Here is an 18,122-nt window from a genome sequence, read left to right on the forward strand (position 1 = left end):
CACAATTCTGCTACAGGTTAGACAGTACTCCATCCAGGCAGAACCCCAATGCAGACACTGCCATGCTGCTTAGCAAGGAAAGGGGCTTTCCAGAAGCAGCTCCGTCAACACTCCCAGGCACCTACCAGAGCCAGTTTATAATCAGAAGGGGGCACACTAGACGTCCACAGTCACGGTATGAGGGCTGAGTCCGGACAGCTGCTCTGCCAGGTTGGGGAGGTTAGGTCATCCCAGAGATGAGTCACCGAGCCCACCTTTCTCCACCGGCGAGCCTTCTCGGTCTTCGTGGGTGGGGCAGGGCCGCAGGAATCCCCCCACCCTGCCTAAATCGGTCGCACTCAGAAAACCCAGGCAGGGGAGCCGCAAGACCAGGCTCCGGGGTTAGCACCTGATTCACCCAGGCAGTCAAGGCAGGGCGGCGACTGCTGGTAACAGGCCCCCGGCCGCCCCGGGGAAAGGCCTCCGGGAGTTTTGGTGACCCCGACGGGGGTGAGGGGGCGGCTCGCGACACGCCCCGCTGGGTAGGGGCTGCGCCTGCGTGACCACCGGCGCCGCCCTGCCTCCGAGCCCATCGGGCGGCCGCGGCCGGGGCGGGGGCGCGGGCGCGCGTGCGCCGAGGAGCCGCGGTCCCGGCCCTGCCTCCCGGCCCGGCCCCCAGGCCCCGCGTCTGCCAGCCCCGGGGGGTCGCGGGCGGGCGCCCGGCTGGCTGGGGGAGGGGGCGCGCGGCCGCGTCCCGCCCGCCGGGGCTCGGGTGCCTCTGCCCGGCGGCCGGGAAGGCGGGGGCGGCGGGCGGGAGCGTGGGAGCGGGGGCCGGAGCGGAAGGGCCGCGGGGCCCGGGCGTCCCCGGCGGTCCCGGCCCTTGGCGTTGTTTCCGCGGCGGGCGCGGCCGCCCTCCCCGCCGCCGCCTGCGCCTCCCCGCCCCGCGCCGACATGCCCTCAGTGCGCCTGCCGCCGCCGCGCCCGCGCTGCTAGACCGTGCGGCCGCCATGGGCAATGGGATGAACAAGGTAACGCGACTCCCCTTCGGGCCCCTCGGCCTCCGCCGCCCGGCCTCCCCGCGCGGGGCTCTGCCGGCCGGCAGCCCGCCGCGTCCCGTCCGCGCCCGGACCCCGCAAGGGCGGGGTCGCCGCGTCTGGCTGTGTCGCCGAGGCCCCTCCCGGCCCCTCGGCTTCCGGCCGAGCGGCGCTTGCGGCTGAGAACCAGCCTTGCCCTTTACCAGCGTCGAGCCGGCTGAGCTCAGAAGGGCTGTGGTTTCTCCCTTCTGTCCCCTCCCCTTCACCCCCAAACTCGGCTCTTGAAGCATCACCACCCACATTACCAAACTGCAGCAGATGAGTGTCTTCCGTAATTTCCTCTTCCCAGGTTTTTTTTTGTTTTTTTACCATGTGCACAGATAACTTTTTCTCGTGCACAGAAAACTTGGCCGAAGCCTAAATCCTGAGGTGCTTTTAATTACCTGGGGGTGGGGCGAGAGAACAGATCCAGAGCTGACTTATATCAGGTTATGTGGCTTCTTCAGCAAGGCGACCTGTCGGCTGGCCGCTTGTGCAGACTGTGCCTTCTAGAAAATCCGGTTGCTCTCTTTCCTTTGGCTCTGCAGAGCCCCAGACCCTTCTTCCCAGGCTGTGGGATCGTCTGGGTCTCCTGTCAGTGTACCAGTACCAGATTCCAGCTCTTGCAGTTGAGAGTTGCCTGGGGTGTGTTTATGTCGTACACAAGGTTGGGGGTTTTGCGATCTGGTGCCGCCGGCTTGAAGAGAAGACTTTCAACTCTTGAAAAAAAGCCCTTAGCAAAACCAGGGCCTCCTCTCAAGCCCTTGAAATGGTACTGAATCAGAGATTAGTTTCTGGTCTTCTGTTTCTCTTCCCCCTCTTTTCCCCTCGCCCCGCTTCTGAATGCGTTTCTGCTTTCCTGTTTGATGGGTTAAAGCTGATTTGTCCCGGCGCTGGGGTCCACAGAGGCGTGGGTCTTTCAGCTGGAGTGTTCTGTTGGCAGTGGAGCAAGGTAGAAAAGGTGCAGCAGGGGGAATCCTTGAACCTGCTTAACTCTTTACCTGCCCGCATCAAGTTCAGTCCTGGGGGCAGGGATCAAGTTTGTTGAGACTGTCTCTCTCGGATAAATAATTGCATCGAGCCCCCATTAGCCACGGGAATCCATTAGCACCGGGAACTTCTGCTTTTCACCTGAAAACAATAAAGGGGCTTCCACGGGTTTGTGGGCTCTGTTTGCCATTAACTGTGGCCTTACCTTAGCTTTCCTTTGGCTCTTTGTAGTCTACAGTTTTTTTCCACTGGAGCTGTTTACACTCCACCTCTTTCAGCACTTAACTCGTAGTTAAGTGAAAACTGAAAACTCAGAGAATATAGTTAGGAATGCATATCATTGCCTAAATGTTCAAAATTAGTTTCAGGCTTTTAAACAAAAGCAGGCATATTCATATCATGATTTTTATCTTTCAAAGAAAGTAGTACATTTCTTGATGATTCTATTATCATAACCATCTTGTGTCGTAAATAGAGCCACTGTCTCCAATGTGGACATGGAGTCATGTACAGACAGATGGAGACGCCACCACATCAGCAAACGTTTATCGTGTACTTACTGTGGCAGGTACTGCACGGGTCAAGGGAGCAGTGGGGGAGTGCAGTGGTAAACACAGACGGAGGCCTTTCTCAAAACCTATAGTCTTGACCAGCAGTTGCCCATATATGTAAAGTTTTTCTCGTAGCCACATTCAAAGTAAAAAGAAACTAATGTTCATAGTACATTTTATTTAACTGAAATATATTGAGAATATTGTCGTCTCAACATTTAGCCAATAGATAACTTATAGAATGGTTTGTATATATTTTTTACTAAGTCTTGGAAGTCTGATCTATGTCTTTTGCTTAAATCACATCTCATTTGGAACTAGCCACATTTTAAATACTCGATTGCCATTGAGGCTAGTGGCTGCTGTATTATACAACACCCGCTATGTGTGTGTGTGTGTGTGTGTGTGTGTGTGTGTTTGTGAAGAGAGAAGACAAATACAAGGTGGGGAGGAGTGGAGGCCTCAGAGGATAAAGTAGGCAGTTTCTTGAGTGTCAGGGAACTAGATGTCATGAGCCTGGAAGTGGCGTTCAGTCCAAGCCAGGGATGGTGCTGGAACGAAGATGGTTAGGCTGAGATCTGAAGAATCGCTACAAGTTACAAGGTTATTTCGTGGCAAAGTAGATTGCTGGAAGCCAACAATTAAAAGCCTTAATTAGAATGTGTTCATGGATTAGTGTGTGACTTGGAACTCGTCTTTGTATTTCCCCATCTGTGTGTAAAAAAATGCTTGATTTGCAGACTTAGTGGAATTAGCGTACGATACTAGCCATAGAAATTCTTTTCTAAGAACATTTATAGATAGAAATGTACAATGCCTTTGAAACCGAAAATTTACTTTGCAGTGTGTGTGCCCTGAGGTGCCTTGGACAAGATTTCTTTCCAGTCCCACGGAAGCCTATCGTCCTTAGCAAAAGAAAACTTGTGAACTAAACCATGCAGATTCTGTTCTGACTGCTTTGAATGCAGCGGTTCTGTTTCTGTTTTGTGTCCTCGTGCAGGATCCGCTCATCCACACATCCTAGTCTTTCTGTGTGGCAGAACCTCACACCTGTCTCAGTTATGTGTTGCCCGGAAAGGGTGAGGGGAAGAGGCTGTGTGTCTGTCTGGCCAGTTAGAGACGAGGAAGCAGAAGGAAGAGAACCCAGCAGTTGTTATCCAGTATTTTTTGAGCCTCATATCATGTGCCTGCAGTTTATAAAATCTAAGCCTCATGATAACCCTAGGAGCTCAGTCTGTCTTATCTTACTTCCCATGCAGATTAGGGAATGGGGACTCAGATTAAGTAACACGACTAAGGTCCTAAGGCTGAAAGTGGCAGAATTGGTTTTTTTTTTTTTTTAAGATTTTTATTTTTTCTATTAGAGTTGATTTGCAATGTTCTGTCCATTTCTGCTGTACAGCAAAACGACCCAGTCATACACATATATACATATATTGTTTTTCTCACATTAAGAATTCCCAAAGATGCTGGAAAATAACCTGAAAAAGCTCCCCAGAGTCCCAAATTTGTTGTGCAGTAGGAAAATCTCTCATCCTTCAGTTTGATGTAAATAAAGAGGAGTGGGGAAGGTCAGGCAGCTACAGCTATCTTTTCATCGTATTCTGTGCAGTTTCCAAACATCCTCTGAACTGGCCCCATTTATAGTCACCACTCAGCTTGTGGTGAGCCAGGGCCTCTTTGGAGCAAAGCATCGGATTCCCCACCACAACCCCATGAAGTCGATGCTGCCACATTCCTCTGCACTTTACGGGTGACCTGGCCAGAGTCACCCTTTGGTGAGTGGCAGAGCCTAGACTCAAACCCAAGGGGTCTGGCTCTTAGTTTCTTGCAGACTGCCCCACTGTGCTGCTAAAGGCCAGTCTGGCAAGTGTCTCTAGGACGGTTAGTTTAAACTAAATAGGCTGCTGCAGACAAATGTGTTTCTGGGAAGCCTTTGAAGATTCCTAGTTAAGTTGAAGTTCTCTCAAGGGTCTGACCCCAAAATCTTTTGGGGGAGGGCCTATAAAGAAAAGTCCTCATTGTCCTCTTACTAGTCTTAAGTACAGTAATGCCCCATTAAAAACAAAAATCTAATCTCTCTGGCCAAGCATTATGTTAGAGAAGTTTGCATGTTTTATCTTGATCAGCCTGAACTAGTGATCTAGTGGACTGAAGTGGTAGCATTCTAGGGCAGGCGGTGAGGGCCCAGGGTTGGTTCACTTCATCCGGCCCACACCTGCCCGGTCTCGTGACCTGTTCCTTCTTCAGGGCCCTGTGTCACCTAAAAGCCCTCTACTGGGTGGAAATGGATGCTGCCCCAGTATTTTCTGGGAAACTTGCGAATGGCAACCATGTCAACGAGAAGCAAACACTTCAATTGGTGTACTACTTTTCCATGAGAAGGCCACTGTTGTGAAAGAAAGCAGGGCAGGGCTGTCAGAAAGCCTGATTGTGGGTGTCTATTGCTCTGCTCCTGCATGGGTGTGACCTTAAATGGATTACTTAATGTTTTTGAGCATCCCTTTCTTTATCACCTTTGATTCCTAGGTGGTATGTTCATCTAGCCTCCTTATTTGCTCTAAAATGAGTGTAATGGTACTTCTCCCTGTTACTACCCAGATTCTTGGGAGCAGCAAATGAGAATGTATTAGATGACATTTTTGCAAACTGTTAAGTACAGATATGCACGGCTCTTAGCATTCTTGGGTTTTTCCCATCAACAGTGACAGTGATGACAGCTCCCTTGGGCACAGCTGACTCCTGCTTAGGGTGACTCTTCTCCCCTTAGGGAGATAAGGAAGTACAAGTGAGAAGTCCAAGGGCAGAGGGCAAGGGGCATGTGCCACCCTGAGCACAGATCATGCCTCAGCCTCTACACTGTTGACATTTGGGCCTGGGTCATTCTTTGCTGTGGGCCCTCATGGGGTTCTGAGCATCATCACCCTGGGCCTCCACCAGCGAGATGCCAGTGTGCCCTCATTGTGATGCCCTCATTGTGATGACCAGAAATGTCTCCGGGCACTGCCTGATGTTCCCTGTGGGATAGAATACCCTTACTGAGAACCACTGACCTGGGATCTCCACTCAGAATCTCCTGGGGTCTGTGGGATATAGAGCTGAAACATTATCCAAAAGGTGGAATAAAGCTGAGGTGGCAGAGGAGCGCTGTTTTAATACGGTGAGGGGCTGGAAGGCCAGCATCCCTGTGCTGTCTGATGCTGCTGTTTCCGCAATGGCCACATTAGCCTGGCCGCCTTCATGTTCATTCCTGTCTTCATTCACCCGTTCATCAAATGAGTTTATTGAACACCTGCTATAGTCAAGGCATTGCGCTGGGCCCTGTAGTGGGAAATACCGTGAAAGACAAGAAGACCCTGACACCCAGATTGGCACAGGCACCCCCAGAGGAGCCCTGCGGGAGATGAGCACACCTCGAGTGGCACAGCTGTGCAGCTGCAGCCGTGGGGCTGATGGACAGATGGCCTGTGCTGGTGGATTCTGTTTTCTCTCCCCTACTCCTCCCCATGAATATTTTCTCTTTTCATCATTCCCTTTTATTTCACCTTGAAGAAACAGATGCTGAAGGCAGTGCTGTGTGTGCACACGAGAGTATTCTCAGATTCTTCCTCTCTGAAATGCAAACTGGTTAAGTCTATGGCCAATGGCATTAAGAATGTCCGTGACATTTAAACCTTCAGGGAATCCACCAAAGCTCTCCCTGTCACCCCTGGCTTTGAAGCCCAGAAAGTCCTTGCTGACTTAGGAAGAATCGAGATCCGCCGCTCTGTGACCTTCTGCTGTGACTTAATCAGGAGTTTTGTCTTACATCTGTTTAGGTGGGGCTCTTAGATTCCAAGGCATCCTGGAGCAGTAAGAGAAATGTTTAAAAAATAAACTCAGAATGTTTCCTGTCCTAGAGGCAGTATTATTTTGTGCCTAAGTGCTTTTTTGTGGTGAAGGGTTCGATTTTGTCTGTTTCTGTGTAGACAGTGTTAGCGCAGTGTGGGTGTGAAGGATCCGGATCAGGAGGCTCCATCAGTCCTGATGGCAGAGGATTTCTGCAGGGGATGGGCCTTCATCCTCCCGGATGAAAACAAGGATCATTTTGAACAGCAGAGGGTCCCAGAGCGTTTTCCTCTGTGGTGCCTTCTGTGTTTCATCCCTGTTTATTCAGCGATCATCTCCTCGTGTGCCCATCTCTGTGCCTGGCTTTTGGGACACAGCAAGGAACAAGACAGACACAACTCCTGCTTCAAGGTCAATCAAAAAAGTAAGCAAACAAAGTAATTTTAGGTGCTGCTCAGTGCGATGAAGAAGATGAAACGGTACGTGACAGAGGGTGCCAGGGAGCTTGGGGATCGGGGAAGACCTCACCTCACATGCGACCCAAGTGACAAGCAGCCCCGGGTGAATGTTGGGGGCGTGAAGATCCTCAGCAGAGCAAAGCCCAGCAATAGCTGGGACCAGTTCTTTACTTATTCTTTCAGAGCCACAGGACACTCCCAAGTTGCACTTCCCACCTTTTCTCTTGATCTGACCTTCCTTCTCGCCAAGTGGTGAGGCCTTCATGCACAGCCCCACCCTGCCCCGCCGACCCCCGTGTCCTTACTCCTGGCTTGAGTTCGGACTCCCACGGATTCAGAGGTCAGCCACTTTCCAATAGAGGCACGCTCTGCTCTTCCTTGGCCTCCTCCGGGAGCCGGCTCCCTGCTGGAAAGTTATTTTAGTTCATCCTGTTTCACTTGCCCTTTCTCTGTACTTAGGGATTACCAGCAAGAATAGTATCGGGGAAGTCAATAGGTCAAACTTTTTGAGTTTTAAGCTTGAATTATGAGGCTGACCGGTACAGAAGTTTGAATATTTACAGGACTCTTTATTCTCCTTGAAAACAAAAATGCATTTTCTCTCCTTGCCAGTGGCCAGTCCTCCAGACTTCGAAGATCTTGCTTTTACCTCTGTGTGTGGAAGAAGTTACAGAAGCTGGGGTTGAGCAAATTGCTTTCTGTTTCCAGCCCTTAAAACTGTAGCTTTTACTCTCCTGGTCTGGAAGATGGACCTCAAAGTTTACTGACACAACTCTGTTCCCAGTTTAGAGTTTAAAATATTTTAATGTATATAAAATGTACATCTTACATGATTTTTTTTTTTTTTTTTTTTTTTTTTTTTGCCTTTTAGGGCTGCACCTGTGACATACGGAGGTTCCCAGGCTAGGGGTTGAGTTGTAGCTACAGCTGCCAGCCTTCACCACAGCCACAGCAACGCAGGATCTGAGCTGCATCTGTGACGTACACCACAGCTCACGGCAACACCAGATCCCTAACCCACTGAGCAAGGCCAGGGATCCAACCTGCAACCTCATGGTTTCTGGTTGGATTCGTTTCTGCTGCACCACGACGGGAACTCCAGATTTTTTTGTAAGTTACCTCCTTGATTTTGAAAGTTCAGACCACTGTCTGAGCCTGTGCCCTGCCCTGGGGTCTCTTCTTGGTGCCTTTCTCCTTCAGCACCAGCCCCAGGCCCAGTGGCTCAGTGTCACTGGCCTTGAATAGAAACCTTCTCAGAGCAGATGTGGACAGAGCTTGATCTCAAGCCTCACTTGCCATGGTTCTCCATCGCTTCCTTTCTTGGCTCCTTCTCACCTGGCTCACATTGTCTGCTCGTTCACTGACTCATGAAGAAACATGTCTCGAGTATCTGCCAATCAAGGAAGAACCGCTCAAGTCTCGAGAACACATATTCGCAAGTGTGTGTGTTCCACTGGCCCTGCTGCCCCTGCTGCAAGAGGAGGAACCCTGGCTTGTCTTTGGATCCTGGTCTGGAGCAGCGGCAGAGACGTGGCACACTTGTGTCCCCTGTCCCTATGGTAGCAGGAAGGCAAATGGGAGTAGGAGGCAAGCTGACGTTCACAGTTTATGTCCCAAGAGCTGGCTTCTGCTTCTCACCAAGTCTCCAAAGTGGGGGTGGGGACTCCCTAAGCAGAGAAGAGGGGTTCAGAGGCTAGGAAACAAAGTAACTACCAGTTACAGGGTGTATAAATTTTGAACACACCTGTAGGATGAAGGACCCTAAAGAAAGCATCTCTGTCTTGTTTAGAGGGACTGTTGGGAGCAGACAAAGGTGCTAGTCCAAGGAGGACCAGTAGGGTTCCTGGGGAAATAGGGGCCATCCAGCTGGACTGGAGCTTCATGAGACGTGGGGATCCTTTAGAAAGAAGTAGGAAGCCCTGTTGAGACTTTCAGTTCATTTTCAGTTTTGGCCTTCATTTTCTTGGGAATGTTCGCCACAGAACATTTTGGTCTAGGAAATGACCCAATGAGAATATGACCTTAGAAAATCAGTTTGATGAGACCGCTAAGCTTAGTGGCTGCTGTTCTAGCTTGTGTGTGAACTGAGATTCTGGGCTGGGCAGAGGGAGTGGTGCTGGTGGGAGCAGGCTCCACGGTTTTCATTCTGGGTGACTGGCAGGTGACACCATCAGGGCGCAGGAGGACTTGAATGGGGTGGAGGTAACAGTCTGTTTGAGGTAGGAGGGTGTGGGGAGTAGAAATCGTGCTGGAAGTGGTTCCAAAGGGTGGGCTTGGGAATCTTAAATCATGGTTCGTGAGCAATAGAGCACAGGGATGGCCTAAGCTCATGCCCTCGATTCATTTTATTTAAAAATAATATGAATGTATTTGCTTACGTTTAGTAGAGAAAGAAGTAGAAGTACAAAGGAAAAAAGCAAAAATGGGCCGTGATCTTTCCCCCGAATAACCCCACTTGACCTCCTTAAAAAACTAGATTGAAGTAATGAGTGGTGGTCCCTGGCCCTCCCAACTCCCAGTGTCCCTCACAGAAGTGGGCACAGGAAGGATGGCGCTCCTTTGTTTTCACCTGGACGTTTCCAAGACGTAGTAGACAGAAGTGCACTCGAGGATCTCCTTCCTCCAGCAGTCCCACACACCTGACATCTCAGTGGCGCTTGACCTGAGCGCCCTGAGCCCCTGCAGGCTCCTCTGCGCCTCATCTCCACCTCCTGCTTGCTCGCTTGCTCCCGGAGACACTGGCCTTCTTCCTCAGGGCTGGCTGCTTCCGCTGCTCCCTGCCCGTCCTTGCCTTTCTCCTCGCCCAGTTCTTTTGGACATCGGGTCCCTTGTCCCTGCTGGCTCAGAGTCTGTGGGGACCCCAGAAGGGCCACATCACCTCCTCCTCTTTCTTTAGGCAAGCAGCTCAGCAGGGAAGCAGAATGTCGGCAGGGCTGTCTCCCTCTCTCTTGGTCACACCTGTGTCCCAGTACCCCTGGGCAACAGGAACGCAGCAAATCATTCAGCCACTGTAATACATCCTATGACTTTGGGGAAGCAAGCGTGCTCCGTGACTATGTTGTCATCCATTGTCACTGTCATCTCTGTGAATGGGGAGGCTTTTGTAGCCAGTGCTATGAAAGAAAAATTATTTTGACACATTAAAAATGGCAAGGAAGGAGTTCCTGTTGTGGCGCAGTGGTTAACGAATCCGACGAGGAACCATGAGGTTGCGGGTTCGGTCCCTGCCCTTGCTCAGTGGGTTAACGATCCGGCGTTGCCGTGAGCTGTGGTGTAGGTTGCAGACGCGGCTCGGATCCCGCGTTGCTGTGGCTCTGGCGTAGGCCGGCTCCGATTCGACCCCTAGCCTGGGAACCTCCATATGCCGCGGGAGCGGCCCAAGAAATAGCAACAACAGCAACAACAACAACAGCAACAACAAAGACAAAAAGACCAAAAAATAAAAAAATAAAATTAAAAAAAATTTTAAAAAAAATGGCAAGGAAGACTTTATTCAGCACCATCGCAAGCAAGAGATGGAATTCCACTCCCAGTACATCAGGGGCAGGTGTGGAGGTGGTGGAAGATCCCAGGCAGGACTTGAGTAGATGCCAAGGGTGGAGGAAGAGGAGCTGGTCTGATACCAAGAGTAGGCGGGTGCATGACAACCGGCTTAGCAGGATTCTCTGCTGGGTCTGCCGGCCAAGGACCAGGCTGAGGAGATGACTTGAAGGGGCCTGAGCAAAGTGCAGTCAGGAAGCAGGCCTATCTGCAATAAGCCAAGAGAGCCGGGGGATGATTTTGCCCTTGGGAATGTAGTCCAGGGAGGAGGGAACCTGGAGAGTGGGCAATGACAACCGGAAACGCCCCGTGCAGCAGGCGCTGCCAGAGGAGGCCTGCTGGAGCCTCGCCAGACAGACCTGCCTTGTTCTTAGGTTTTCAAACAGGAATGATGAAGTGTCCACCCTTCCCCCCAGCAGGATCCCATGGACAGATTACGTTTCCAGAAAGCCTGTCATGTGTTTTGGCTCCTTGGCAGTAGAGGCTGGGTTTTCCTCTGAGGGACTCTTGTACCTTTCCCAGTTGCAGAGCTGACCCTGCCTCCATGCTGTGACTTCGGTCAGGGACGTAAGTGGCCTTTTGGACGTTCTCCAAGCTAGTTTTGCCTCCCTGGGGATTGAGTCAGCCAGAGGGATCCCAGATCCCCGAGCCCAGATCATTCTGAGTGTTAGCTTTTGTCCAGGAGTGATCAGTGATAGTGTCTTTTCACTCTCACAAGGGTCCCAGTGCAGCCGATTACTTCTGTGGCCCCGAACACTGGACCCAGTGCTGCTGTGTCCAGTAGATCCCCGCAGTGGCTTGCAAAGGTGCCATTCATTTTTAGCCGGCAGTCAGGAAGCTGCTTGCGAAGGCTGTTACTGTCTGCTGCCGCCAGCTTTCTTAGTGGGAGTGGACAGGATTAGGAAGGTAAAGCAGATGGGGCTGAGGGGTGTAGCCGGGGGTTGCAGTGAAGTGTCACCAAGGGCAGTGTGCTGTGTGCGCTCGGAAATCAGCTCAGGTGGTGTCGCCTCCAAAGAGCGTCCACATTTGGATTTCAGAGTCTCCATACAGAGTACTGGGGATAAGAAGTGGCTTCGTATTTTGCTAAGTCGGGGTGTTTATGAGAACTGCAGTCCCTTGTTCTCATTTCAGATCTACCGAGTCATTTTGTAAGGGGCCTGGGGCTAGGGCTGCTCCAGAAGTCTGCACTTTCAACAGTCTGGTGATTCTAATGAATGGTCTGGTTTGGGAACCGCTGCCTTAGAAGAAGTGGGTGTTCTTGAACAGATGGATGCTTTTATTAACTTGGGCATTTAGACAGTTCATCCATTCATGTCACAACTCTTTATTGAGTGGTTGGGGCTAGGGCTGAGTCCCCAGCTAATCAGAAGGGAGAGACCCCCGCCTTGTCACGCCTGTGACAGCATCACGAATAGGGGAGCAGAGAGGACAGTGGGTGCTGAAGTGGGGGCCCACCGCAGGTGCAGGGCTCCAGACAGGCCTCCCCAGGGTGTGAGGCAGAGCTGGGGTCTGAGGGGTAGGGAGCACAGGAGTGGAGCTGCCTGGCCGTGGAACAGCAGGTGCCAAGGCTTCAGATGGCAGAAGGCAGGTTTGCTGGTGCCGTGAGAGAGGTGGGGGGGGTGTGGCGGGGAGCAGGCAGGAGGGCTGGAGGGGGCGTTGCCACTTGGTCTGGGGCTGGAATCAATGCTGGGGAAGACTGCGGGGCTGGAAGTACGGGGGCCACGTGGCACCCATGTAAGGCCTGTGAGCTGATGGGCACCAACATGCAGCCAGCCGTCCATTTGGGGAGGTGGGCGTGGTGGGCACAGGCCTGGGCCAGGCGCGGTCAGCCTCACATCTCGTCTCTGTCTCCCCCTAGATCCTGCCTGGCCTGTATATCGGCAACTTCAAAGGTGAGTTTTCTTTTTTGTATTATTGTGGTAAAACATACAAACTATAAACATGCCAGTTTCACCTTTTTAAGAGCGCACTTCAGTGGCTCTAGGTCCACACTATTGGGCAGCCGTCACTACCATCCATCCACAGAACCCTTTCATTTTCCCAGCTGAACCCCCACCCGCACCCCTAGAAACCACCGTCTTGCTTTCTGCTGTGAACCTGACTGCTCAAGGGATCTCGTGCGCGGTGTTAGTCCTTTGGTGTCTGAGCGCCGTGTCCTCAAGGTCCATCCGTGTTGTAGCCAGTGTCGGGAATTCCTTCCTTTTTAAGACTGAATAACAGTCCACTGTGTGGAGGGACCACGTTGTATTTTTCCATCTTCAGTGGGTGGATACTTGAGTTGCTTCCACCAATGGTGAGTTCACTTTTTCAGAGATCAGCTTCAGTCTCTCATGCATGATGGGGTCAAGGTGTAGACTCAGTCCATGCAAAGTCTGGTCTGGACGTGACCCCTTGTGTCCAGACCCCTTGGCCAATAGTTGGCAGAGTGGTGTAGAGCCCTGCAGGTTCCACCTTGACCTCTGACCTTCATTTTAACTCCACACGCTTGCTGTTTTATTATCAAAAGAAGATGGCTAAAAGGAACATTTAGCAGCCGTGTAACTTGTATATCATCTTTTATCATTTTTGTTTTCTGGTTGGTTTTTTGGTTTTGTTTGGTTGGTTGGTTGGTTTTTTCTTAGGGCCGCACCCACAGCATGTGGAGGTTCCCAGGCTAGGGGTCAAATCCAAGATGTAGCTGCCTACACCACAGCCACAGTAATGCAGGATCCGAGCCGCATCTGCGACCTGCACCACAGCTCACGGAAATGCCGGATCCTTAACCCCCTGAGCAAGGCTACGGACTGAACTCACATCCTCATGGATCCTAGTCGGGTTTGTTTGTGCTGAGCCATGATGGGAACTCCTTGTTTTCTAGTTTTTAATAAATTTTCAGAAACCTATTTTTTTTCAATGAAAATAAGTGGCAGTTTCATATCTAGCAGGTTATTCTCATCCCATGTTGACTTTTCTTCTTAAGACATTTCTCTGCGGCTTGTTCAGTATTTATCCATATGTTGTGAGCTATTGACTTTATTTTTAGCTCATTTGTCTCAAAATGCTTTGTAGTCACAGAGGGGAGCAGAAACCCACGGAGCCAAGTCCGTGTTGGGGGTGGGGGTGGGGGGTTGGTCCCCACACCATGAGGCGCCCGAGCCTGTGTGAGCGAGAGCCGGCTCCCTCCATGTGCTTCACTCACAGACCTGCTGGATAAGAGCAGGAAAGGGTCCCAGCCCCGTCCAGCAGCTCCCCCCTGGACAAGCCAGAATACACACCTGTCTGTTTGCTGGTTGTTGCTTGCATGTGTGAGTTCAGGTTCACACTGATTGTTAGAAGCAATCTTCGTGACTTCTCTACTTGATACGCATTTCCTCTCCCCCTGGGCTCTGAGGACAGCTAACAGGCCTCAGAGAATTCAGCTGCTCATTGCTGCTAGAACATGCTAAAAATAGTCCCGGACTTCCTAAATTAGTAAGGTTTGTAGTTCTGAAAAAGCAGCAAGCTCTGTGGCAGGTGGGCAGGTGGTGCTGGATACATTGACATCTTTGTGCTGATTTGTGTTATCGCAGTAACAGCTTTCGTGGGGAGAGGGAAATGTCTTTATGTCTGAGACTAGAACAGAATCGAGAATAAGTTCTTGGAGGTAGAATTACTAGGTGAAGGTTTTTACAAATCAAAAATTGTAATAAATATCAACCAAATTCAATCCTCTGCCACCAGTTTCTGAGAGTTTTGTCTTTACTCATAGATGGCTGCTTTCTTTTAGAAGGAAGGAAATATTGGAGACTCTTTGTACTAAAATCTGTACCTGTTTTCTGAATATTCAGGGAAATAGGAATCCCTCGTATCCTGTGTCCTGCTTTGTGGTTTGCCTGCTGGAAGGTTCCATCCATGGCCACCCAGGTCCCTCCTCGCCCTGATGGCTGATGTTTATTTGTTGCTTTCAGTTATTCTGATGTTAGTGTGTGGTTATGTCTTATCCTCTCATTCTTTTACCACACATTTATTAAATACTCATGAGGTCTGAGGCTTATCAAAAACAAAAAGGGTGGCCCTGTGCATGGACAGGAGCCGGAGAGGAGCCTCCTGTGTGTGTAGGTGCCTGTGAATGAACTCATTCACTCCACAGACTTGTTGCAGATGCCTGGCGTGGACGTGCATCCTGTCCCTCAGTGGTCCGGAGCCCAGGGAGCAGGTCTGGCAGAGTGGAGCAAAGCTATGAGGCAGGCCCATCTTGGAATCTGGTCACAATCAGAGCCCACACTATGGCAAGCTGCCCCCGGACATGCCCCACAGCCTGGGCGGGAGGGGCAGTAAGGCAGCCTGTGGTGTGGCCGACACGCCTCAGTGCTTCAGCCAATGCCAGGCCCTCCTTGCCACCCCCCGGGAAATGGGAACCGCACCCCTACTTGGGGCTGTTGTGGGAAGGCAGAAGATGCTCCTGGAGCAGCCACAGCTGCCAGGTGGGTAGGGGACACTGATCAGCCTCAGTCAGAACTCGGGGAAACCCATGGTGAGAGTCCTGACTTCCAGCAAGTGGATCCTGCTGTCCACTTATCTGGACCATGTGTCCATGATGATGTCTCATCCAGTAAATTACAAACAATAGTGCTCACTCTAACACAGCACCCAACGTAAAAATATAAAGAAAATCAATGAAAAATTGTTTGACTTTCTGGGCGACCTTTATTTTTTACATGGTGTTGATGGGTATTGTTACCCAGATGACGGTCTCAGTCTGTTGGATGAATAGTCTCTGTCCCATCTCCTCCCTCCCCTCCTTCCTTCCAGGGTGATACTTTACATGTAACTCTGCAACTTCCTTTTTTTCCTTTTAACTTTGCGATGAAGCACAAATAGTCTTCCAACACCTGGTGATTTTTCCACCTAGAGAAAAACCCGCAAAATAAACCCAGCTTCTGGAGCCCAGTCTTTGACAGGAGCTCTTAGTCAAGGAGCCTGAAGTTAGCTCTTCCCAGACACCAGGAGGGGCAGCAAGAGTGGAAGCTCTAAGAGCAGCCCTCTCTTCAGGGAGATGGTGGGGTTTGCTGCTTCGTTGTAAGTTGGCACATGCAGAGGTGCATGTGAGCTTTGTCTTCCTCTGTCTAGTTTCACTAAAGCATGATAACCTCCAGCTCCATCCTCCTTGTTGCAAATGGTAGAATTTCATTCTTTTTTATTGCTCATATTCTGCTGTTCATATATACCACATCTTCTTTATCCATTCATCTGCTGGTGGACACTTGGGTTGCCTCCATACCTTGGCATCGTAGATGATGCTGCTGTGTTATTACTTATATGTGAAATCTAAAAGAAAAAAGAAAAAAGAAAAAGAAAGAAATGAACTAGTGAATGTAACACAACAGAAACAGACTGGCAGATGTGGAGAACAAACTAGTGGTTACCAGTGGGAAGAGGGAGGGAGGAGGGGCAAGAAAGGAGTAAGAGATTAAGAGATACAAACTACTGTGTTTACAATAAGTAACAAGGATGCATTGTACAGCGTGAGAAATATAGCCATTATTTTGTGATAACTTTAAGTGAGGTAGAAGCTATAGACATACCAAACCACTATATTGTACACCTGAAACTAATATAATATTGTAACTCAGCTAAACTTCAATTAAAAAAAGCAGTGGATGTGAGCTTCCAGAAGGAGTGCTTATTGTGTGAAGAAGTCCATGAGATCCTTGAGTGGAGGAAGCCGGTTCGGCACTAGATGCCAGTGATGAACGTGGGGACGTACTTGGGTCTCAGAGCCTTTTTTGTTGTTGTTGTTGTTGTTGTTGTTGTCTTTTTAGGGTCGCACCCGCAGCACATGGTGGTTCCCAGACTAGGGGTCAAATCGGAACTGCGGCTGCTGGCTTAGACCACAGCCACAGCAACGCAGGATCCAAGCCATGTCTGTGACCTACACCACAGTTCATGGCAATGTCAGATCTTTAACCCACCAGGCGAGGTCAGGTATCAAATCTACGTCCTTATGGGTGCTCATCAGATTCATTTCCGCTTAGCCACAATGGGAACTCCCTGGTCTCAGAGCTTTTGTCCTGTGTCCACCTATGAGAATGGCCGTGGTCCCAGCTGTAGTTCCCAGTTGTTCAGATGAGGCCAGGGTGTCAGCATGGATCTATGGAGGCTGTCAGCCTAGCCTCGGAGAACCAGGTGACTCTGAAGTAAGCCTGTGTTGGGAAACATTCAGTCAGTGGAGATCAAAGCCCACATCTCAAGCCTTGGGACCTAATCTAGTCCAGATGACATTAATAATAATGACGGTAACAGTAATGTTTACTTCCAGCCAGCCGGGCACTGTTCGAAGCAGTTTACATCGTCTGATACTTCCAGCGACACTTTGAGGCGATGCTCTTACTGTTTTCCCACTTTGCAGGCAAGGAAAGTGAGGCACAGAAGTACTTGCCCAGAGTCAACACCAATAAAAGGCAAAGCCAGATTTGATAAAGAAGGGGACAAATAGGAACTGCCTCATTGTGGCCCCTGCCTCAGGCTGGAAATGTACCCGCTTAAGTGTCGGACCCACTAGCAGAAAATGTGTAACTCAAGAAGTTGTGATAATGAAACATAATCTTTAACTCTAGGGTCCTTAAATCAAGTTTGCAGTGGGAAGTACAACCACAAAGCAGACTGGAATCTCTTGCTCGTCACTCAGCAGGTTCTCAACTCGGGAGGCGAAAGTTGTTTGGGAAGTGATTCAAAACATGACTTGGGGTTCAGGGAGAGCAGGAGGAATCAGGTCCCTTTAAAACAGAGACCCCTTCCTCACTCTCTTCCCGCATGGCCTTGCTCTTGCGTGAGTCAGAGTGTTAGAAAGGCACCACCAAAGAAGTTCTTCCCTGCCACGTACCTGTTTCTCAGAAGCGCTTAGGCTGATGTTTACCTTCCAGTGCTTCCGTACGTTTTTGTTGATTTTACTTGGAGGCAATTCTGCTTGACTTTGCTGGACGAGCTCTGGCATTTCCCACATCTTAGGACTGGTCATCCCTGTTCATTTGCTGTATCAGTGTAAGACCTGGAGCACTAATCCCCTTTCTAAGGAAGCACGTGACTGTCACTGTGCCCTTTAAGGAAGGTATCTTTCAGGAATGCACCTGCTACCACGGTGAGGCTCTCCCAGTGATGCGCTGGGCAGAGGATGTGTCACTGCAAAGGAGAAGACTCAGTCAGCGTTTCTGTTTCACTGCTCCCACTGTGTGAAGGTGACAGTTGGCTTCTTCAGAAACCATGTGAGGCCTGGTGGGGGGTAAACAAAGGGAGGCAGCAAAACTGGGCAAGAGGCCAGGGACAGAGACAAGGAAAGAACATGGGTGGCTGTTTTACTTGTTAATGCAATTTGGGATGAATTTTGTGAATAGTATTTCTTTAATTTTTCTTCATTACCAAAGTACTGTATGTACATCAGTTAAAATAAAGGTTTAAAAAACCCAAATGGGGTAGAAATGTGTTAAAGAGAGTATAAATTTCCCCAAAGCCCATGTCCTGAGTATCCCGAGTCAGCTTATGTTCCTCTAGATTTTTTTCCATGTGAATTCCAAACTGAACATTCCCATTGATTGTATTAATACTGATTTGATGCATTTGTGATTGCAAGTGGCCATGAGTTGTTTTCTGGCTCAGAAAGGGCATTAACCTGCTGTGGTGGGAGAGGGACACCGTGGCTCCAGGTCATTCTGGAAAGGCCATTCTCCAGAGGCTCTCCATGTGGGTTG

At 50.2% G+C, this 18,122-nt stretch overlaps 1 protein-coding gene and 2 long non-coding RNA genes across 31 annotated transcripts in view; 2 read left to right on the forward strand and 1 right to left on the reverse strand.

Moving 5' to 3' along the window:
• Positions 1–1,982, reverse strand: part of LOC106508466 (uncharacterized) — a 36,754-nt gene extending 34,772 nt beyond the window's left edge. For 10 of the 13 annotated variants that reach the window (XR_014809143.1, XR_014809141.1, XR_001305341.3 and 7 more), the window contains exon 1: positions 126–504. This is a non-coding gene — a long non-coding RNA (uncharacterized LOC106508466). The other 3 variants (XR_002346219.2, XR_002346218.2, XR_014809139.1) reach the window with 2 other exon arrangements.
• Positions 640–18,122, forward strand: part of DUSP22 (dual specificity phosphatase 22) — a 52,959-nt gene continuing 35,476 nt past the window's right edge. For 14 of the 17 annotated variants that reach the window (XR_014809136.1, XM_084966849.1, XM_084966842.1 and 11 more), the window contains exons 1-2: positions 968–1,007; positions 12,278–12,311. Coding sequence is in view for 4 of the 17 variants with exons in the window: in XM_084966842.1 (XP_084822968.1) it covers positions 987–1,007; positions 12,278–12,311 (55 nt within the window). In the remaining 13 variants the exon portion in view is untranslated. Of the gene's footprint in view, positions 1,008–10,866; positions 10,987–12,277; positions 12,312–18,122 lie in introns of those variants that run through there. The other 3 variants (XM_084966843.1, XM_084966857.1, XM_021100091.2) reach the window with 3 other exon arrangements.
• LOC146401118 (uncharacterized) lies at positions 1,937–10,354 on the forward strand. Its single transcript, XR_014809145.1, has 3 exons — positions 1,937–7,655; positions 7,774–7,860; positions 10,146–10,354. It is a non-coding gene; the product is annotated as an uncharacterized LOC146401118 (long non-coding RNA).

This window comes from Sus scrofa, chromosome 7 (genome assembly GCF_054392235.1).
Source record: "Sus scrofa isolate SSC_HxYL_T2T_F1_AM1 chromosome 7, Sscrofa_HxYL_maternal_Yorkshire_Landrace_v2.0, whole genome shotgun sequence".
NCBI classification, from domain to species: domain Eukaryota; kingdom Metazoa; phylum Chordata; class Mammalia; order Artiodactyla; family Suidae; genus Sus; species Sus scrofa.